Here is a 22,779-nt window from a genome sequence, read left to right on the forward strand (position 1 = left end):
GCACCCAGTGTGGAGAGAGCATGTGTGCATGGGTGCCAGCTTGGAAAGATTCAGCAAAACCCTGGGCAGAAAATTATCCATTTAAGAGAAGCTCTGATTTGGGCATTTAAACTCCTGACATCTGGCAACCACAAGAATGAAAGCTTGTGGAGGCTTGTTACCAATTCGGGAGAAGGGAAATGGCAAAAAAAAAAAAATCTGGATAAATTAACAGTGTGCAAATATTACAGATGATTATATTGAATTAAGAAAGAGCAGAAATTGTCTTTACGAATAAAATCCAATTAATCGTACGGCCCTGCTTTATAGGACTGTAGTTCTTTGTCTTGTCTACAACATTTTGTGCTTTAATAATGGCCAAAACCCCCATCTTACTCCAGAATTATATTATTTTCGTCTGCTGTTCTGTTTGTGAGGGTGCACTACTCTCATAGATGCTTCTTTAAAAATAATAAAAGAAACGTTAATGTGATTAAGTAACTGGATCCAGAATAATTACATTTGTTTTTGCTTCTTATAACTACACAGATAATAACATTCTGTAAACCACATTAGTTTTGCTGACTTCAAATGTTTATATACTGAGAAAAGTCAACAAAATCACCTCAGCATACATATAGACCCAAGAGCTGTTTTTTTTTTTGACAAAATGACGAGACACATGTGTGTGTGTGTGTGTGCTTATGCATCTTTTTGAGTGGCAATTTGAGGTGTCATGAGATTTTGTTTTAGTCTTGCTCTCCTGCGTCGTTCTTTGTGCAGTGAACTGCAGCATTTGGCTTGAATTAACAGTCTGTGTTTGTTTTGAAGCTTAAGATGAGAGCCGGGGGAATGAGTGAGTCTTCCAAGTGGAAGAAACAGAAGCGTTCTCCCCGCCCCCCTCGTCACATGGTACACAGTCCCTCAGGACAGATGGATCCAGGCCAGTCCAGTACCCTCACCAACAACCTTTCAGGTATATGACATAAGTCAATTAGATTCAATTTGTGTTTTTAATCTCAGTTCATCTCAATATTTATTAAATTCAAAAGTTATATTATTTAATGGACCTGAGCTAACATGAACTAACAATGAACAGCTGTATTTTTATTAAATAACATTAACAAAGATTTAAAAAAAAATACAGTAACAAATGTCTTGATAATTGTTAATGTTAGTTAATGCAATACTACTGTTAACAAATGGGACTTTATTATAAAGTGTTACCTTAACTTGCACTTTCGGTCAATTTAATGCAGTTGTGCTTAATAAAAAGATGAATTTCTTAAATAAATAAAAAAAACTCTTAATGATCCCAAACTTTTGTATTAGTGTATATGTACTCAATGGACTCAATCAAATAGTTGAATCAAAGTTAAATGAATCCGTTTTTTTGAAATATTCGCTTTCGAACTAAAAATATGTCTGTCAGTACGTTCTTATTTGCAAGGCTTGAAACAAGAAAGAATTCCTTCACTAAAATGTATTTTGTGTAAAGTGTATTTTGCCATCATAATCGTCCTATGAGCAATTAGTATATCATCCTGTTTTGATGTTAAGAAGAAAAGCATGTCCTGTCACCCTGTCCTCATCCCAGTGTGTCCGTTTCAGGTGGAGTTCCTTTCATTGAGCAGCACAGTGGAGGTTCTTCTACTCTTCCTGGTTTAGACAGTGCAGCTTCCTCCATCTCCAGCCCCACCGCTGACAGTGGCTTAGACCCCGGCTCTAAAACCACCTCAAAGGAAGATCTCACAGACCTGGAGCAGAGCAGCTCAACGGCCACCACTCCTGTGTCACCCTCTGCAGAGTCAGGCAGACTGGAGTCACAGGTATCCCTCAGACCATCAATAAACTATCCAAGTGTATGTGTTCAGAGCTTGATGGGATTGTATACTGTGTCATCAGTCTGAGGGCAGGGAAGTGGAGCGTGCCCAGTCTGCTTCAGTGGAGTCCATTCCTGAAGTCTTGGGAGACCGAGACTTGCTGGCTGACCAGTCGGATTCGGCATCAGTTCACGACATGGACTATGTGAACCCCAGGGGAGTGCGCTTTACACAGTCCACTCAGAAAGAGGGTAAGAGAAATAGAGTGTCCAGATTTTCCGTCAAAGGCTGGGACGTCAAAATGACTTCACACCAGTTTGTACCATTGTGTTTCTCCAGGTGCCACTCTAATCCCATACGGTCTCCCATGCCTGAGAGAGCTCTTCCGGTTCCTCATGTCTCTCACCAACCCACATGACCGCCATAACTCCGATGTGATGATTCATATGGGCCTCCAGCTGTTGAACGTGGCCCTAGAAGCTGCACACATCGCTCCCTATCAGTCATTGCTCTGTCTTGTCAAAGTTGAGCTCTGTAGGCACCTCACACAGGTGAAACTTCCTTCTTCTCTAATCTAACTTGTGTGTTTCTCAGATGTTTTCAGCTGTAGTAAATATTCTCTGTGTGTATCTTTTGTAGTTGTTAGGTGTGGAACGAATGAACCTGTATGCTGCTTCCATACGCGTGTGCTTTCTTCTCTTTGAAAGCATGCGAGAACATCTCAAGTTTCAGCTTGAGGTACGTGACTGAATGATGATCTTTCTGTGGTGAGATATAAGCTATCTCAGATGTAGGAAGTCACTCTTCGTATGTCTCCATAGATTTACCTGAAGAAGCTAATGGACATCATTACCTCAGAGAACCCTAAAATGGCCTATGAGATGAAGGAGATGGCCCTGGAGGCCATCGTACAGCTCTGGAGAATCCCCAGCTTTGTCACAGAGCTCTACATAAATTATGACTGTGACTTTTACTGCTCCAACCTGTTTGAGGACCTCACCAAACTGCTCTCTAAGGTGAGCCACTCCAGTTGCAGATGTCCAGCTAGCAGGGACTAATGAGAAAGAAATGGATCTGCAAAGCTTAATTTACCCTTTAATAAATATTTAGCAAGCTACACAAAGTAAATCACACAGTTACTTCATAATGGACTGAAAATGCATTAACTGTGGAAATACGCTTGGTTCAGTAAAATCTGTGTTGTTTTAATATAATTGAGACTACAATTTTATGTAATTTGTTTTCTGGCTTTTCAGATACTCATATTTAAACTGCATTATTCGGCACATTTTTACAAGCATTAGTCCACATGCTTCAGCAAAAAACACTACACTGTCATTTATATTTGTTTTTATTACCTTTATTATTTTTACAGGACAGGTTTTACCTCATATAGAAATTCCTGAAGGGTTCTGACATTATTATGAAGTGATGTTGATTAGAGCTGTAGCTATCGAATATTTTAGTAATCGAGTATTCTACCAAAAAAATCCATCGATTAATCGAGTAATCGGATAAAATGTGTTTTTGCTTAATTTAAGTGCAATATTAATTATGCAAGAGAAAATAAGACTCCTGGGTCTCTTAAAATGAACAACTAAGTTTCATTTTTTAAATGCATAGAATGCAATGCATACATCAAAAATGAACATTTAATTCCCCATTGTTTCTCTGTCTGTACTTGTACTGTGAACGATGACAATAAAGTTGACAGATGAATTAAGTGCTTTTAATTGCCATTCAGTTGGGGTTTTAAATAAAGCATTTTCTGAGATGCACATTAAACATTAAACACATAAAACATTAATTTATCTTTGAATTATTGAAAATTAACTTAACTTTTTGGTAAACAAAGGGGATTTACTATTAAAAATAAAACATGGAAGAAATGTTGTGTGATTTAAACCTTAAAAAAAAAAGATTAGAATTTTTTTTTTTTTTTTTGTAGTAGGCTATGTACATTCTGCTGAACAATAGTCTTTAACCAGACTTTTATTTTGACGGGTTGACGTACCTTTACAGTTCTGTGTATGTGATACTACAGTCTATGATGTTATATGACGCTAGTTTTACTCAAATCAAACGGTCAAATGCTTATGAAGTGACTGTCAGAGCAGTTCTGGAGATGTTGTTCATGTGTTCACGTCCTTCTTTAGTGAGACAGCAGACGCTGAAATTACCACGAGCGTCACGCGCGCTTCAGTATGTGTGATAAAGGAAGACGCGCTTCTGCTCCATTCATTAGCACAGACACGCAGAACATGCAGGATTCATATTTAAACAGACTGTTCCGGCTTAATATTTACAGATATTAGTTAGGGATGGGCGTTTTCCACAAATATCACATTCGAATATTTGAGCTCACAAAAAACGAATATTCGAATATTCGTTTATTTAAGTTAAGTTTGAGTCAGACGTTATTTTTCAGCAACATTTGTTTTCGTCATTTTGAACAAGCTTACAATAAGCTTGAACATTACACATCGTGTTTTGTAGCTGAAAACCTTTAACAATGCGTGCAAACAAACAAAAGTACGGATTAAAATCAAAAAAAAAAAAAGTGAACAAAGAAAAAACGGAAAGCAGCCTGCAGCAATTAGGCTATTGTACAGAATGTAGCTTACACTTAACTTTTAAACTGTCAGCAAATCTTTTTTGCTTTTTTTCTATTGTTTTACATGTCCTTGTTAAGAAATACGGGCATGTAAACATGATCGGGGGAAAGTCGGCTCCTTAGTCTGTTTCTCGCGGAGAAAACGCCCTCTGACGACACAGACGTTGGCGGGACTCACAAATAACGGTGTGCTAAGCGAATATGTTTTGTGAAGCGCTTCGTGTTTTCGTTTCACCACTGAATGGGATCCTCATCTGGTGGAATACATGGCTCCAGCAAGAACTGTTCCCACTCGTCTCGGCTGGACTCTCTGTAATCATCGCTGGAGAACTGGCTCAGCCTTTTCCGACGAGTGGGCATTGCATCTTCTTCATCGTGGCGACTCCATCCGCACCACTCGCATCAAGGAAAATGTTCTGATAATGTTCAAAAAGTTTTTTTTTTCTTACTTCTCTCATGTTTTCATCGAGAAACCTGAGATGTTTGTGCCGAGGGTCTAGGGCAGACGCAAGAAGAGGAGTTTTCACTGCATTCTCCAAGTTAGCGGTGTTTATTCGTTGCTTGAGAGATGCTGCAACAATGTTCTTGGATCACTTTCTGTGATTCTCCACGGCATATTTGAAGTAGGCTACTGTAGAAGACCGCAGTTCTTTTAGGGGGCGTTCACATATCGCGTCTTTTGCATGCTCAAGTTCGTTATTTCCAATGTAGGCGTGCGGTATGCGCGCTCATAATGGAAGCGACGCGGTCGCGATGCGCACGCGGTGAGCCGCGGTCCCGTTTTTTCCAGGCGCGTCCGCACAGCATAGTTAAAAACATCTCAACTTTCAGAATGCTGCAAGCGCACCGCAGGTCATGTGACAAGAACTAAACATTCAGCTTCATCCTTTCCTGTAACAATGTTGAAAGCTCAGCCAAGATGAAGGAACAGCTGATCATAGCTGTATATGGATTGCCATTTTGAAATAAATTTAGTAGCAGAGCTACTGAAAGCGATTTTTATGTGTGCTGCAAATCCATTTATCCTTTGCTGAAATTTCCGCGTCTTCATGGAGAGAACGCGTCGCCTCAGGAGCGCTTCTGCCCAAGCACTTTGGAAAGAAGGAGAAAGCGGCGCGCATAGCCTTTTCCACGCCTTATTAGGCGCGATATGTGAATGGCCCCTTAATCATTCATTAATTATTTTTTGCTTGCATACACCTTCAAATATGCTGTGGAGAATCACAGAAAGTGACCAAATTAGGTTTTATTGTGAACTTATTTTATTTATTTTTTTTTGCGAAATTCGAATATCATTTTTATTTATCGAATAATTAGAGCAGAACGAATATTCGAATGTTCGACTATCCGTGCACATCCCTAATATTAGTCCATATCGTGATTTGATGTAAGTGCAATGACCTATTTTTGATTAATTCATTCAAAATTTGGCAATTGCCGTGCCATTCCGCGTTAAACTGTAAATTCCGTTTTAATGACTGGATTCCGCGATTTCCTCCGTGTTTTCTGCATCACGGAAATCATAGGGCCCTAGTTGTGGTATGCCAGCTCTATCTTGCAATGGACACACACCACTACGTTCTCTTTACGTTTGCCCGCGCCCTCAAATCAAAACACTGCTGACTCCTTGCAGTATGCGATTTCAGATGCTTCGGATACTCGAGTTACTGGAGGAATCGTTTCAGCCCTAATGTTGATTAATTGTGTGTTTGTTCTGCAGAATGCCTTTCCAGTGTCTGGGCAGCTCTACACAACCCATCTCCTGTCACTCGAAGCCCTGCTGACAGTGATTGACAGCACAGAGGCTCATTGTCAGGCCAAAGTGCTCAACAGCGCTGCACAGCAGGACCAATCAGAATCCAGGACAGTAGGAGGAGACAGTTTGGTCAATACAATCACTGATTCAACAACAGGTGGGCCGGATCAAGAGTCCCAGGAAAACTATAAAACTAATTAAACTACAGCTATGTTTCTCATAATAATGACCTCGTCGTCTTTCGTTCACTACATACAGATGCTGGCAAATATGCACCCAGTTCTAATGGACAGAACGCTGTGGTGTCAGAGACCAGGACTGCATGTCCTCCCACCAGCAGTCGTCTGATGGCAGAGAAAATGAGATTAGGTAGACAGGATCACGAGGAGGCAGACACAGGTACTTTGACTGTTAAATGCACAAAGACAAAATACTTACTGATTTGCAATAAACCTTCGGGGATTTAGAATATTCAAATGCTGCTTTGTCTTCCAGCAGAGAAGAAGAGCTTGAAGAAGCCTCACCGTTTCACCTGCTGTCTTCCAGACTCTCAGGAACTTTTAGAGATCAAGAGCAAGAAGAAGGTGAGCTGTTCATGTGCAGTTATTTGCTTTTCACATGCATGATTATTAAGACCTTTTAAATTTGTATTGAAATAAAAATTTTCCCTCTTTATATTCAAAGCTTCTTATCACGGGCACAGAGCAGTTCAATCAGAAGCCCAAGAAGGGCATTCAGATCCTGCAGGAGAAAGGCCTGCTCAGCAGCCCCATGGACAATAATGAAGTTGCCCAGTGGCTGAGAGAAAACCCCCGCCTGGACAAGAAGATGATCGGAGAGTTTATCAGCGACCGCAGGAACACTGACCTGCTCGACAGTTTTGTCAAGTAAACCTCCTTTTTATTGCATTTTTTTTGGGTACGAGTGTCAGAGCATTAGTTGGGAGATGTTTTGGTTAAATCTTATGAATATAGTGAAGAAATGTTAAGGTCACATTTCACACCTGAAGAAAAAAAAAAAGAATATTCTGTTTGAAAGCAATGAAACCCATTTTAGGATTATTTTTAAGAAAAAAAGTATTTTGCTCCTGTTTCTTATTATAATGTGGAATAAGTACTCTATGACAGTATTGACAGTCAACTGAGATTAACCACTGAAAATATCTCATGCAGGATTTATTTTAAGTCATAGTTCACCAAAAATCTCACCCTTAAAAAAACAAAAACAAAAAACAAAAACACAGACATCTTCAAAACACAAATCAAATGAAGGTATTAGTAATGAAACTTTAGAAATGTCTGCATCTCCACTGAAAGTCCATGCAACCAAACTTTTAAGCTTCAAAAAGTTCATAAAGACAACTTAAACTTTAACCATACGAGTCAAGCAGTTCAATCCAGGTCTTCTGATCATATCTTTTAATATGATGAACAGATTTAATTTAGACTTTTTGGTAACATTGTAAGTGTATATATGTGTGTGTAAATATAAATGTTTTAAAAACACTTTTTTTGGACCTAAAAAAAATAGAATAACAAGTAGTTATTACAGGGTTAAGGTGAGGTGAGTCAGTAGGAGCATTAACTCAAGTAGTTGAGATGGTTGACATCAACTTGTTTGAGTCTAATACCTGAAAATTGGATGTTATTCTCACTTATGATTACTATCCGGCTCACAGTGACTGTCAATATGGAGTTAGAGGTAATCATACCTTATGTTAAGGCCATCTCTTTCTCTTCCTAAGCACGTTCACCTTCCAGGGCCTGCGCATAGATGAGGCACTCCGCTTGTATCTGGAGGCATTCCGTCTTCCTGGCGAAGCGCCTGTCATTCATCGGCTCTTGGAAACCTTCACTGACAACTGGCAAGTAAGTCAGCTGCCACACACACACACACAGGCACGGACTGGCAAGGACTGACATGAATATATATATACACTCGAGCGGGAACACACACATATACTCTTTAAATAGACTGTAGGTTCGCTGCAGTCAGACATGAGCATTCTTACAGTTCTTTCATTACCACACTCTAAGGCAATCCTGGCCACCAACTGGCCTCATCATCAGATAATTGGGGACAGTGGATCAGCAGTTCGCGCAGGATCAAGGACAGGGTCATTAGTCACACAGGTAATCGGGGAAGAGGAAAATGTTGCACTGGGAAGTGAGAGACATCCATCTGCCCTGCAGAAAGCAGCTCAGGCGATCCGAGGACATTTCGAACATGCTCACTTACTGCATTTTAAAGGCGGCTCTCTGTGTGTGACCTGGAAAGTATTTGTAGAAATTTCTTTTCTTAGGCGCCATTCTCAGTCGCTACGAATGAGCTCATGTGATTATGGCACACAGACATGGGGGTTATGTCCTCCCTGAGGCAGCAATGTAGCGAAACTGGAATGGATTCGGTGTCTGACATTTACACTAGTAGGAGATCCCGTAGGAATTACTGTGCCCTTTTATATTTTTCTAGTGCCGAATGATCTTCAAAATGCTCTTGTAAAGTTGAGCGTACATATTAGGTGATTTAATGATCCTATTCTTGTGCTCTCAGTCAATTGTATGGCCTTGTTCTTTTGTGTGCAGCAAGTGAATGGTAATCCCTTCCAGTCAAATGACGCTGGCTTCGCCCTGGCTTATGCAGTCATCATGCTCAACACCGATCAGCACAACCATAACGTTCGAAAGCAGAACATCCCCATGACGTTGGAGGTAAGCCACACATGTTCCTGTAAATGACGGGAACACCCAAAAGTCATTCACATTTTCAGGGTGACAAATGCAATCCCTCTCTGAGAGATTAGTTTCAGCTCTATGACTTAACAGTAGAAGATAAGTGTATGACTTATCTGTGGCCTCAATTTAGTGCAGTTATGGGATCAAGTGAAAAAAGATGTCAGCCACAGCAGTCACACATTTACAAATGTATTAACATTTGTGCTTGCATCATAGATTTACAATTTTTGCTTTGGTTGTCGTATATTACACTTAGCCATGTTTATCTGTCATGCTCTATCAAAACTGAAGTCCTCAAATACTCAGTTGTATAACAGATACAATGTTAAGAGTAGGGCTTTCACTTTTGTGAAAAAATAATTTTCGATTTTTAAGACATAAGTGTTCATTGGATCGATTGTAAAAATCAATTTTCCATGTCTAAAAAAAAAAAGACGTTTTCATTATCAACACCAAATAACGGACGAACGTAAAGCGAGCACTGGAAACGCACAAATCAGCAATATTTCTTATTTATTGGCATGAAGTTTCGTGCAGAATAACAAACAGCAACAGGAGTGCAACATTCTCAAAAAAATTATATGCAGAGTGGACTGCTGCCATAACATAAATGAAAAACATAAATGAAAAACATTACTGGCATGTAAACATGATCGGGGGAAAGTCGGCTCCTTAGTCTGTTAACAATAAGGCCGGCGGCGGAGAAAACGCGCTCTGACGGCACAGATGTTGTCGGGACTCACAAATAATGGTGTGCTAAGCGAATAAGTTTTGTGAAGCGCTTCGTGTTTTCGTTTCACCACTGAATGAGATCCTCATCTGGTGGAATACATGGCTCCAGCAAGAACTGTTCCCACTCGTCTCGGCTGGACTCTCTGTAATCATCGCTGGCTCAGCCTTTTCCGACGAGTGGGCATTGCATCTTCTTCATCGTGGCGACTCCATCCGCACCACTCGCATCAAGGAAAATGTTCTGATAATGTTCAAAAAGTTTTTTTTTTCTTACTTCTCTCATGTTTTCATCGAGAAATCTGAGATGTTTGTGCCGAGGGTCTAGGGCAGACGCGAGTTAGCGGTGTTTATTCGTTGCTTGAGAGATGGCGCAACAATGTTCTTGAATTCGGTCACTTTCTGTGATTCTCCATGGCATATTTGAAGTACTGCAGAAGACCGCAGTTCTTAGGGGCCGTTCACATATCGCGTGTTTTGCGCACTCAAGTTCATTATTTCCAATGTAGGCGAGCGTTATGCACACTCATGGAAGCGACGCGGTCGATGCGCACGCGTTGGTTTTTTCCAGGTGCGTCCGCACCGCATCGAGTTTTCAGAGAGCCGAAAGCGCACCGCAGGTCATGTGACAAGAACTAAACATTCAGCTTCATCCTTTCCCGTAACAACGTTGAAAGCTCAGCCAAGATGAAGGAACAGCTGATCATAGCTGTATATGGATTGCCATTTTGAAATGAATTTAGTAGCCAGCTACTGAAAGCGATTTTTTGTGCTGCAAATCCATTTATCCTTTGCTGAAATTTCCGCGTCTTCATGGAGAGAGCGCGTCATTGTTGCTTAGCAACGGCAGACGCCTCAGGAGCGCTTCTGCCCGAGCGCTTTGGAAAGATGGAAAAAGTGGCGCGCCTAGCGTTTTCCACGCGTTTTAGGCTCGATATGTGAACGGCCCCTTATTCATTCATTAATTATTTTTTGCTTGCATACATCTTCAAATATGCCGTGGAGAATCACAGAAAGTGACCAAATTAGGTTTTATTGTGAATTTTTTTTTTTTTTTTTTTTTGAAATTCGAATATCATTTTTATTTATCGAATAATTAGAGCAGAACGAATATTCGAATGTTCGACTATCCCTGCATACCCCTAGTATTTTCTGTCTAGCTTTCGTAACACCTTCTGCACTTTCGGAATTCTTTATTTTCTTTTTCTGTTTGTTTGTGGATTTTGTTACATCTATATTTTTGTTTAATTCTTTTAAAATGAATAGTGTACATATTTGGTTAAAATCGATTCCCTATTTTCGTTTTCAAAACTTTTTTTGGTTGCTCCGATCAATTGTGCAATCGATTTTCGAACGAAAAGTGACAGCCCTAGTTAAGAGATACAATACGAAACTACTGATACATCTCACAGGACCCAATAAAATGTCAGATTTTATTATAATTACCTAAATGTGAAAATATCTATATACACCTCTGTTTAAATGTATGGGGATCAGAAAAGGCAGTAAAGAATTATGAAAACAATGTTATAAAAGATTCCTATTTTAAATAAATGCTGTTTTTTTAACTTTCTATTCAAAGGATTTTGAAAAAAATTTTTATCACAGTTTCCACAAAAATATCAAGAAGCACAACCGTTTCCAAATATGGATAATGTTAAATTTTTCTTGAGCAGCAAGTCATCATATTTCAATTATTTCTGAAGGATTATGTGACACTGAAGACTGGAGTAATGATTCGGATAAATTTCATTTTAAAATAAATTGAAAATGTTTAAAATGGTAATATTTCACAATTATATTTTGTTTTATAATTTTATATTTGATTTATATTCTAAATCAAATAGAAGAGAATATGAGACTTTTTAAAACATGATAAATACTTTTTAAAAGAAATCTTATGGACCTCAAACTTTTGATCAGTGGTGTGTGTGTGTGTACACACAAATACATGCATGCATATATGCATATATGTATTGTATTTGTAGTTTAGGAATGATAATACATTAGTATAAGATAATATTCAAAGTCAAGTTACCTTTATTTATATAGTGCTTTTAAACATACAGCTTGTGACAAAGCATCTGAACAGCATTAAACAGGAAAATAGTGTGTCAATAAAGCAAAAAAGCAGTTCATCACTGAATTCAGTGATGTCATCATCCAGCTCAGATCAGATTAAATCGTATCTGTGCAATCAAGTCGACAGTAACGACTATCAACTATATATACCTGCAATTTAAGTAATAAGTATAGAATTACTGTATTACTGTAATGATGATAATTAGGGATGCACCGAAACCAAAAACCGAAAAAAAGGAAACCCAAGGCCGAAAACCGAAACACCGAAAAAAATTATGCCAATTATTAGTACCATTGCATTTATGGCTTTGACTGTATTAACTTTACTAAAATCAAGGCATTGCAACTGCGTAAATTAATATTAAAGTTTCAAAGAATAAATTGATTACAAATTATGCAAATATGTATTTAGCACATTGCAACAATGGAAAGTATAAAATAAAATTCAAACTAAAATGTTATCTTGACCCCAATCATGTAGCCTACATTAAATAATTATGTACAGGCCTACTGGCCTCCAGAAAGGTTTTAAAATTAAATCTTCTCTCATAAAAACAAAGTGCATTAAGGTCAAGTGCATTATTTTTTTTCTCTGTAGGACTACTACAAGAAAGTGCATTACTTCTCCATAGGCAAGAGGGTTATCACTTATGGGGATGGGGACTTCAGAGAGATAACCATCTAGCTGTTGAGCAGTTGAGCTTGTCATCTGCCTGACATTTGAGAAAGATTTGAGAGTATTTATATATGTATTTAAATAGGGCCAGGGCATAAATAAACGTTTTTATAAAAAGAATCTAGCAGAAATATGGCTACAATCTGATAGTCACATATAAGAACATAATATTCTATGTATTTTTTTATTTGAGGCACTTTCTTGCAGGATTTCACTGAACATATCAGACAAGGAAGGGTGCATGCCCCTCATCTGGTGCAGAGAGACGAGTCTTTTTTTTCTCCGTTCTCCGCATCCATCGCGGCCTGGATCATTTCTTGTGCGCTTTATTTCCGCATCTATGTAATGGTCTTTATAACGCGGATCAAGTACATTAGCGATCAAGTACAGAGACGCTTTACTGCTGCGATTAAAGGAATAACGTCCGTTACAGGTGCATCAGAGGAGCTGATCTCTTTAGTTAGCTGCTCAAAGGGGGCAAGAAGAGAGAGAATGTTCTCAGACCCACTGGTTAGATGTGAATGTCGCGGGAAGCTCGTGGTCTGCGCTATGCAGGTGCACGTACAGGTGGCGGTTTCTGTTTGCGTCATCACAACATTTGTGGCAGAATATTCGGTGCATCCCTAATGATAATCGGAAATGAAAAAAAAGGTGCAAATATGCTTGATTTTTGCCTTCATGGTTCGAAAAATAGGCTGAAGCCACAGGCAATAAAATTAATAATAAATAAATAATTTTTTTATGAGATTCACTCTGAGATTCGTGGCTGATGGCATCTTTTCATTGGCGCCCACAGACACCTCGAGTTTTCATGAATTAGCACCAGCTTCATTTAAACAGATGATCACACAGATCTTCCTGCTAAAAGCACTGGTGTTGTAAAGGAATACAAGGAGCAGTGGGAATGGTAACCAGCAGGTATTCAGTCTGAGCACAGAGGGGATGTGAAAGGCGAGCAGCAGGAGACAAGGCTGGACTGGGCTTTTGGCAGACGGCGTGTCCAGCTGTCTTGTCTCTGTGTCAGCTAGCGTGTGTGTGTCTGCTCCAGCTCTCCAGTCATGGATAATGCAGTCCTGGAAAGACCCTGTGTTTATTTCTCTTTCTGTTGATCCCTCTCTCGTGGGGGAGCTCCGGTTTCCCTTGCTTTACCTGCCATTAAGAAAGTATGCAGTAAAACAGTGGCCTAACGCCATCACTCAGCAGCGGACGTCAGTGTGTTTATTTGAGCTGAGGTTGGCCTTAGACCAGCCTGCTTAACACTAACACATATTAAGTGTCACCAGCAGTAATAAACCGAGACCAATTATTGGATTTGAAAGGTGATAGTCGGAGGATGTCGCTGTAATTGGTTGGAATGAAGGCATTTTAATCATTTTCCTCCTCCTGTTTGTTGTTTTGTTTTATTTGTCTAGCAATTCAAGAAGAATCTCAAAGGTGTGAATGGAGGAAATGACTTTGATCAAGAAATGCTGGAAGACATCTACAATGCAATCAAGTTAGTTATTGCTTCAGTGCTCATGTATAGTTTTCATTTTCTCTTACTCGCTGGACACTTGTAATATAATTATATAAATTCTAGAACTGGTAATTTGCTCTACAATAAATGTTTTTGTGAACTTCAGGCTTATAAAATCACATTCAGAGTGTTCAGGGCTCAATAATAAGAAAGACCCAATGACTGTTGATAACGTACAGATGGCACACAAAATTAACATTAGATTTATATATATATATATATATATTTTTTTTTTTTACAGAATTGAATTTGTTTTGAAAGATTAAATTTGATTGGGTTAAAAATTATAAACCTTACTTATGCCATTGTCAGCATGAGTTTGGGTTAATTTATAGCTGTATAATTTCTAACTATTGTTACAAACTAATATTACTTTATTTGCTGCTAATTTGCTTTTAAGCCATTTATTGAAAGTTATCTTTCGCTCACCATGGCTGCATATATTTAATAAAGTACAATAAAATCAGTAATATTATGAAATTTTAATATTGTGAAACATTTTAAAATAACCGTTTTAGATTCTAATATATTGTAAAATGTAATTTTATTCCTGTTGGAAAGCAGAATTTCATCAGCCATTACTCCATTCTTCAGTCTTCGGAAATCATTCTGATGTAAGAAGGAATGAACAGTAGATCAGCAATGTTAAAAACTGTTGTTTTCTACAAACCATGTTTTTTAGGATTCTTTTATAAAGAGAAAGTTCAAAAGAACAGCATTTATAAAAAAAATATTTTTTTTGTAACAATGTAAAATCTTTACTTTCATGTTTGATCAATTTACTGCATCCTATTACAAGTGCAAATAAGTACAAATCTAAACGGCTAAAAAGTCATTTTTGTTGAGCTCTGTTGTTTATTATAAACCTCATGTCTCTGGTCTTTAAGTGTGTATAATGATGTATACAATGGCTCATATGAGATGAACTGAGATAATGAATGTGGTCCTGCAGGAATGAGGAGATTGTGATGCCTGATGAGCAGACGGGGCTGGTGAAGGAGAACTATGTGTGGAGTGTTCTGCTGCACAGAGGAGCCTCGTCTGAAGGGATGTTCCTGCATGTGCTTGACAGCAGTTACGACCGTGACCTCTTCACCATGACCTGGGGACCCACCATTGCTGCCCTCTCCTACGTTTTTGACAAGAGCCTAGATGACAATATCATTCAGAAAGCCATCGCTGGGTTCAGGTAAAACCTGTAGATTGGTAGACTGGTTTTGCATAGAGCCTTTAAATCAGTTAATGATTACCAGAGGTTTGTTTCTACAAACAATTGAAAAATTTAGCATGACTCCTTTTGCTTTCTTTCAGGAAATGTGCCATGATCTCTGCACATTATGGCTTCAGTGATGTCTTTGATAACTTAATCATTTCACTTTGCAAGTTTACTACTCTCAGCTCTGAGGTAAGACCTGGAGCATCCTGACCAGATGCATTCAGTTCCCTGCAGCAGCTGTAGGTCATGAGGGAAAGATCTGATTGGGATTTGTGTGTCTTTAGTCTGTAGAGAACCTGCCCACTGTGTTTGGCAGTAACAGGAAGGCTCAGATTGCTGCCAAGACCGTGTTCAGCCTGGCCCATTGGCATGGTGACATTTTACGAGAGGGATGGAAGAACATCATGGACTCCATGTTGCAGCTTTTCAGGGCTGAGCTCTTACCAAAGTCAATGGTGGAGGTGAGATGGGAGTGCCAACATATCACTTGAAAACTTCTAACAAACACTTGCATACTTAGGAGAATAGTGCCACCTATTGTCACTTTTGACAAAGTATGACCTTCTTATTGAAAGGTTGAGGACTTTTTGGACCCAAATGAGAAGATTTCCTTACAACGTGAAGAGACACCATCAAACAGGTATATTGAAGATTATATATATATATATATATATATATATATATAGATATATAGATAGAGAGATAGATATATAGAGATAGATATATAGGTATAGATAGATATATATATATATATATATAGATAGATAGATATCTATCTATCTATATATATATATATATCTATATATATATATATATAGAGAGAGAGAGAGAGAGAGAGAGAGAGAGAGAGAGAGAGACATAGTTCAGTTATCTTTAGAGTAATAACAAGAAGGTTAATATAACATTTTTAAAAATAAGAATAATGAAACAAAAACAATAATGGATATTTTTTGTCCACCTCAGTCAGATGACCTGTAACAGAGAGTGTGGAAAGAACTTTAAACAACGCCAAAATTTCAACATCTCTACTACTGATTAATATGCTTACATAATTATATCCCTACCTTAGTGAGCGGTATGCATTTGTTTCCTTGCTGCGCAGAGAAGATAAATTTGTGGTTGCAGTGACGTCAGAAACAGACGAAGGTCATCCTCCACTTGAAGACGTGAACGATATTTGTTCATGATGAATGTCAGAACAGAAAATCCTGATTCGCACAAATACGTTGAAACGAATGGTAAAATTTTCCTCAGTGCCCTTTGTGTAAGTTCAGGATATTTATTTTGAATAGAGAGCCAGAAATGTCCAAGCGAAGAGTGTGTAATCATTTGCTCCAGTTCATGATTACTAGTCGGATCAATCAAAGCCTCTTCGTCTTGTATAGACAGTGCGTCACTTTCTGCTGGCTTGAATTTGAATGGATTGCGAATCCACTCGTCCTGGATTGTCTCGTTTGAAAAATAGTGTGTGAATTGCTGACACAGACCCCTTAGGTGTTCAGCGACCAAAGGCTGAAGAGGAACCACTGTAGGCCCTGCCTCTTGCATGAAGTCAGCCAGCATAGGAAACATGTCCAAGCATCCTTTCTCCACATGAGTGGCCCATAGATCCAGCTTTCTCCGGAACGAGGACACTTGCTCAAATGCCAAAAACACATTGTCGCTGCCCTGCAATGATGTATTAAGCGTGTTGAGGCATTTAAATAGGTCAGACAAATGAGCCAACTTTGCGATCCAACTCGAATCACTCATGTGCTGCTTCAGTGGTGATTGAACATTTGACAGAAAAAGTATTACTTCCTCACGCAAATCAAAAAGTCGTGATAGAACTCTGCCCCGAGACAGCCATCGGACTTCGGTGTGCAGAAGCAGCTGTTTGTAATGCGCACCCAATTCATTGCATAAAATGTGCAAAAGACAAGCATTTAGAGGTCGTGCTTTTATCAAATTTTCACAGCTTCATCGAGGACACTCCGAAGATCATTTGGTATCTTCTTGGCAGCTAAGGCTTGTCTATGGATTGTGCAGTGGGTCCACATGGCTCTCGGAGCTACCTCTTTAACCCTCGACATGAGACCACTGTGGCGGCCTGTCCAGCACTTCATATGCCACAGCAGCGTTCCCAGTCTATATCGTTCTTTCTCACAAATTCGTTTAATTTGTTGAAAATGTGTTCACCTGTTGTGTTGGTGGGCAAAGGACTACTAAATAGAAACTCTTCTTGAATGTCCATGTTTTTCACGTACCGCACATATGTTAACAGCTGAGCGCAGCTGGCCACATCGGTGGATTCGTCGATTTGGAGTGCAAAAAATGGGCTGTTTCTGACTCTGTCTAACACTTGCTCCTTCACATCCTGTGCCATGTCTGAGATGCGCCGACTTATTGTGTTGTCAGAGAGTGGAACAGAATCGGGCTTAGAAGCCGCTGCCTCTCCTAGCATCATGGAACACAGGTCTTTTGCTGCCGGCAGAATTAACGTCTTTCCAGTCTTATGTGCTTTCCCTGCCTTGGCAATACGCAATGCAACGCGATATGAAGCTTCAGTGGCCTTTCCATTTAATTTGACAAAATCTTCCACAATTTTTTCTGACCTTGAAAGGTTTGAAGTTTTCTCTGGAAAAATTCTGGAGGTTTTCCTGCCACCTCAACATGCTTGGTTTCAAGGTGTCGCCGAAGTTTTGCGGGTCTCATGCTGTTATTAGCCAAAATACAAACCACACATAAAGGTCGTGCTTCGTCAGCTGGTCCTGTCCACATAAATCCTAAACTCAAATACTAATCATCATATCGTCGGCTTTTGGGTTTAAGCCCTGAAATTAAAGGCTTTGAATCGGGGGGTCTCAGAAAGCACTCCATTGTTTTAATAGGCATATACCTGTATTGGCGGGCTTACCAAACATCAGCAAATTCACAGCTAAGGGCTTCTGTGTGAAAAATGTTTCTCATATTTTTTACTTTTTATTTTTTAGTATCGTTTAAAGGCAGGGTAGGTAATACATGTATAAACAACTTTCTTCCAAATTTGTTTAAACTTTCTTTATATATCAATGCACAATTAAAATGTAAGTACTCTGATAAAAAGAGTATAAAAATCGAGTGACTCTAGACCGTTTAATCTGTATTAAACAGAGCTCATTATTTCCATTTCGGGACGAAACATAGGATTGGCTTAGGCGACTGTCACTCTCTCGCAACCATGGCAACCACCCTTTTGCCACAAATGACCTGCCCACTTGCGCGTGCACGTTTGATTTGAGGAATTCAACAGGCACGGATCCTAGGAATACCAAAACAATGGCAGAGAAACAGCAAGCAAAATTCACAGTACCAGCCTATGCAGTTAGTGAAGGCAAACCAGGCAAAAAAAGTAAGACAGTAACAGTAAAAGAAAAGGCAATGAACAAAAAGTCTTTGGATAAACAAAGAAATAAAACACGAGTTAATATCAGCGTGGCTTTCCAGCGATGGCGAGAACTGAGGGAACTCAAGGAGCTGAAAAGTGACTCCTTGATGGCTTTATTTCTGCTGGACAGGTAAATCTTTCTTTTTGTATTTTGATCATACATATTTTTTTCATGAAGCATGTGTCATTAGCACACGTAGCTGCGTAATATAGCTAACATAACATTACTTAGCGAGCCGTAGTAGAGGCTTTGGAAGGAGCCCAGAAGGGAGGGGGTGGAGTGAATGGAAATAATGAGCTGTCTTTAAAACAGTCGTGAGAGGTCTACAGTCACTCGATTTTTATACTTTCTTTTTCAGAGTACTTACATTTTAATTATGTATTGATATATAAATAAAGTTTAAACAAATTTGGAAAAAAAGTTTTTTATACATTTTTTTACCTACCCTGCCTTTAAGTAAAAACATTCAAATATAATAAAAAATACTTAGAATAATTCAACTCAATTATATTTTTAATATATTTTTTTTTTCCCCGCGCCTCCCCTGACATGCTCTGGCGCCCCCCTGGGGAGGCGCGCCCCACACTTTGAAAACCCCTGCTCTAAAGAACTGTTTGATCTGCCTAATCAGGAAATCTGAATATTAATTGAAATCTAAAGAGGCCCAAATCTTGACCAGTTGTGGAAACGTTTTTAAACCACAGTCATTTGTCATTTTCAGCTCAATTTGATTTTTAATGTAAATCTAAAACAGCTCTTTTTGAGGTGCCTGAAGGTCCTGGACAAATTAGTTAAATTAATCTTTTCTTTTCTACAATTGTACTTCTGTCAGGGGTGAGTCAGCTGTGTTGAGTTTTGTGAGCTGGTTAACATTGAGTGAACAGTCCGGGCTCCGAGGCCCCTCCACTGAGAACCAGGAGGCCAAACAAGCTGCTCTGCTCTGCATAAAGGTGCAGCACACACAATCTCTCACAAAAGACATTGCTTTAAAAAGTCAGTCTGAATCATTACCCCATTTCAAAAAATATGCTGGCCTACCTGAATAACAGAATTTTCTCTCATTTCTTCTTTCTTTCCATCAGCACTGTGACCCAGAAAAGCTGATTACTGAAAGCAAGTTTCTACAACTGGAGTCTTTACAGGAGCTCATGAAGGTGAGGTCCATGTAATAAGATTGGGTGTTTACAAGAACGAAACCATTTTTTTTTTTTTTTTTGGCATGTTCCAGTATTACCAAAAGGTTTGTTTATGTAATCTTGAATGTTTCCAGGCTCTAATCTCAGTGACCCCAGATGAGGAAACATATGATGAAGAAGATTCTGCTTTTTGTCTTGAGATGCTGCTGCGAATTATTCTTGAAAACAGGTACTGCATTAACATGTTGCATTACATCATTGAGAATTACTAGTCGATGTAGTCAGACTAAGATACGGCAGCTTGTAGGTTTCTATAGAGAGATGTCTGTGTGTTTGCAGGGACAGAGTATCATGTGTTTGGCAAACAGTACGGGATCATCTGTACCAGTTATGCGTCCATGCCAGTGAGAGCTGCTTCCTGGTGGAGAGAGCAGTGGTGGGATTGCTCAGACTAGCCATACGCTTATTGCGCAGAGAGGACATAGGCTCACAGGTACGCACACTTGACACATACAGTGCAAACTCTCACTTTGTGTCATTATGTTGGCTGTGTTACAGTGCTGATGAATGCATGTTAATGACTAGTGTTGTGGAGGATAAAACTGTGAGAAGACGAGCAGAAAGTGAACCAAACAGACCGCTAAGTAGTTTCCTTCCTCTCCCTGCACAGGTTCTCCTCTCTCTTCGCTTGCTGTTGATGATGAAACCTTACGTCCTTACCAGAGTCAGTCGAGAGGTGGCCTATGGCTTGCATGAGCTGCTTAAAACCAATGCTGCCAACATCCACTGCACTGACGACTGGTACACGCTCTTTTCACTTTTGGAGTGCATCGGGGCTGGGGTCAAACCTCCGGCTGCTCTACAGGTCACCAACATCAACCCAGACATTGACACAGGTGATTCAGTCATTTCTACACATTTCCAACCATTTTATCTGCTAATGCACCTCAAGACACAGTCGAGTATGGCCTAAAGTCCTTTTCCAGATGGGCTTATCTTGTGTAATCCCTTTGTTCCAGGTGCTCAGTCAGATAGCGAACTGAGTTTATATCATCAGAGCGAAGTTCATCTTGATCGGGGATATACATCCGACTCTGAGGTTTACACTGAGCACAGCAGATCCAGAATGCCTCGTTCAGCTACTGATGTGGATGTAGGCTGGCTAGTGGTAAGTGTTCACATAATACCCCAGACAGGAAGTCTGTTTGAGACAGATCCACCTACACTAAGGGCAATGTGTGTCCTATCATTATAATGAATGTTGATTTGGATAGACATGTCCCCTTATATGATTTTTTTCTGTTTTGGGCAGGTGGGTAAAGATGATTTGGATGGATGTAAGGCAGCAGTGACCCAGGCTTCAAAACCCTTGAGCCATCCTCTCATTAACCAGTACAGTTTAACTCTTGGGCAGGACATGGGTTTGCATGACACCAAATCCCTGATCAAGTGCGTGGACTCGCTTTCATTCATCGTACGCGATGCCGCCCATGTCACTCCAGAAAACTTTGAACTTTGTGTTAAAGCCATACGAGTGTTTGTGGAGGCTAGCCTTAATGGAGGTATGTATCTCTTATACAACAAAGTGCTTAGTGTCAGAAATTAACTGGGGCTTTGGGTGTAAAATGCCACTGAAATGAATAAGTCACAAAAGTACGAGATCAAAAATCCACCTGTATTAGTTTGTTTGTTAAATTCATAGCACATGTTATAGTTATGCAATGTCACTCAAGCAAGAGTGTTGTTTTCCCAAAATATCAGCACAATTGCAATTCTTTATTTGAACAAATCGATAGAGTGAATGATTCAATGACCCATTCATAAAGACAGACACTTGCTTCATTTGTGAATTGATCAGGCTTTTTAAACTAATTGATTGAAAAGACTCCCTTATTAAGCCAGTAACTTATTTCCACTTAATGGTGGTTTTAGTTTCATATAAAAAAATACCATCTCATAGCATTATTAATGCAACTTTAACTTCAGTGCAATGATGGCTTTTGTTGATACTGATTTCATTTGATTGGTAACTGCCCTATAGTGTCCTATTTTTCTAATTCAATTGTTAAAATATGAGAATTTGACTACAGATAGTATATATTTAATACAGTTAGAAATAAAATGCCCTTTTGAAGGTAAAAATGCCCCCTGCTTATGCATGTGATGTAAAATGGCTATTACTTGAATTTTTTTTTTTTTGCTGAATATGGTGAGATAATTGACACAAATTAATTGTTAAATATTTGATGAATATGAATTATCATCTCCACATTACCATATGACACACAGCCATTGCTCCAGTTTGAATGCTTCAACATTAACTAAATATTCAGTGTTGCCAGAGTACAAGTTACATTTCATTTTATGATGGGTTTCATTCCAAACAAATCTTTTGGAGGGCGTTTTATTCAAACTTCATCTTGGAAGTTCGACTCCTTGGGGGATTAGAGTGTCTGCTTCTCTTCTGTGGCTTTGTAATTGGATGTGTCAGTGCCTGTAAGCTCTTTAGTGCTGTATCTGGAGCTGTGCTCCACTGGTGAGTCATTTAACTTGGGGGCAATTCATCTGTCTTGTGTGCCCTCTCTATTTATCCTTCACTCTTGTCTTTCAGTTGCTCTATCTAGGGTGGTCGGCGATCTACAGTAGGCTTAGTCAGGACTCTGTCAGCACTTTGTATCTGTGCTCTGCCAATCGGCATGGCCTTTTCATGAGCTAGAGGCCTCTGTTTACATGGGAAGATACCTGCTGTCATCAGGGGCTTATATACTCACATTGAGGGCGGCAGATCAAAGTTTTGAGTTTTGAACATCTAATGGACGCAGTTCTTGATAATGATATGGTGGATATCTGCTCTGTTCTCCTTTCACTGAAAACAGAGCACAATATTTTTGATTGCAATCCCAAAATTGACCAAGATTTTTCAGATAATCAACAAGTTAAAGGTTGAGAAGTTGGGCTGTCACATTGAGAAAAGGTCGCTACAAAAATCAGCACCTGTGATTCATTCTCATAGCTTTGTTTGCGGTCATCATCAAGGGGTGCAGGCTTTTCCTGTGCTTGACAGTCGTGAGAATGGGGCGGTGTGCAATTGAAAACTTAATTTGAGTTCC

At 39.3% G+C, this 22,779-nt stretch overlaps 1 protein-coding gene across 2 annotated transcripts in view; it reads left to right on the forward strand.

The window, feature by feature from the left end:
* The window catches only part of LOC132110906 (Golgi-specific brefeldin A-resistance guanine nucleotide exchange factor 1-like), a 90,805-nt gene that overhangs the window by 59,157 nt on the left and 8,869 nt on the right, over positions 1–22,779 (forward strand). For both annotated transcript variants that reach the window (XM_059517992.1, XM_059517993.1), the window contains exons 9-32: positions 811–955; positions 1,591–1,808; positions 1,885–2,053; positions 2,142–2,353; positions 2,442–2,540; positions 2,624–2,818; positions 6,137–6,329; positions 6,431–6,571; positions 6,668–6,756; positions 6,857–7,059; positions 7,917–8,040; positions 8,758–8,883; positions 13,807–13,889; positions 14,863–15,099; positions 15,222–15,315; positions 15,411–15,587; positions 15,702–15,766; positions 19,366–19,483; positions 19,616–19,687; positions 19,804–19,898; positions 20,009–20,162; positions 20,340–20,565; positions 20,689–20,837; positions 20,982–21,231. In XM_059517992.1, coding sequence (XP_059373975.1) covers positions 811–955; positions 1,591–1,808; positions 1,885–2,053; positions 2,142–2,353; positions 2,442–2,540; positions 2,624–2,818; positions 6,137–6,329; positions 6,431–6,571; positions 6,668–6,756; positions 6,857–7,059; positions 7,917–8,040; positions 8,758–8,883; positions 13,807–13,889; positions 14,863–15,099; positions 15,222–15,315; positions 15,411–15,587; positions 15,702–15,766; positions 19,366–19,483; positions 19,616–19,687; positions 19,804–19,898; positions 20,009–20,162; positions 20,340–20,565; positions 20,689–20,837; positions 20,982–21,231 — 3,634 coding nt within the window. The remainder of the gene's footprint in view (positions 1–810; positions 956–1,590; positions 1,809–1,884; positions 2,054–2,141; positions 2,354–2,441; positions 2,541–2,623; positions 2,819–6,136; positions 6,330–6,430; positions 6,572–6,667; positions 6,757–6,856; positions 7,060–7,916; positions 8,041–8,757; positions 8,884–13,806; positions 13,890–14,862; positions 15,100–15,221; positions 15,316–15,410; positions 15,588–15,701; positions 15,767–19,365; positions 19,484–19,615; positions 19,688–19,803; positions 19,899–20,008; positions 20,163–20,339; positions 20,566–20,688; positions 20,838–20,981; positions 21,232–22,779) is intronic.

The sequence above is a fragment of the Carassius carassius genome, chromosome 30 (genome assembly GCF_963082965.1).
Source record: "Carassius carassius chromosome 30, fCarCar2.1, whole genome shotgun sequence".
Taxonomy (NCBI): domain Eukaryota; kingdom Metazoa; phylum Chordata; class Actinopteri; order Cypriniformes; family Cyprinidae; genus Carassius; species Carassius carassius.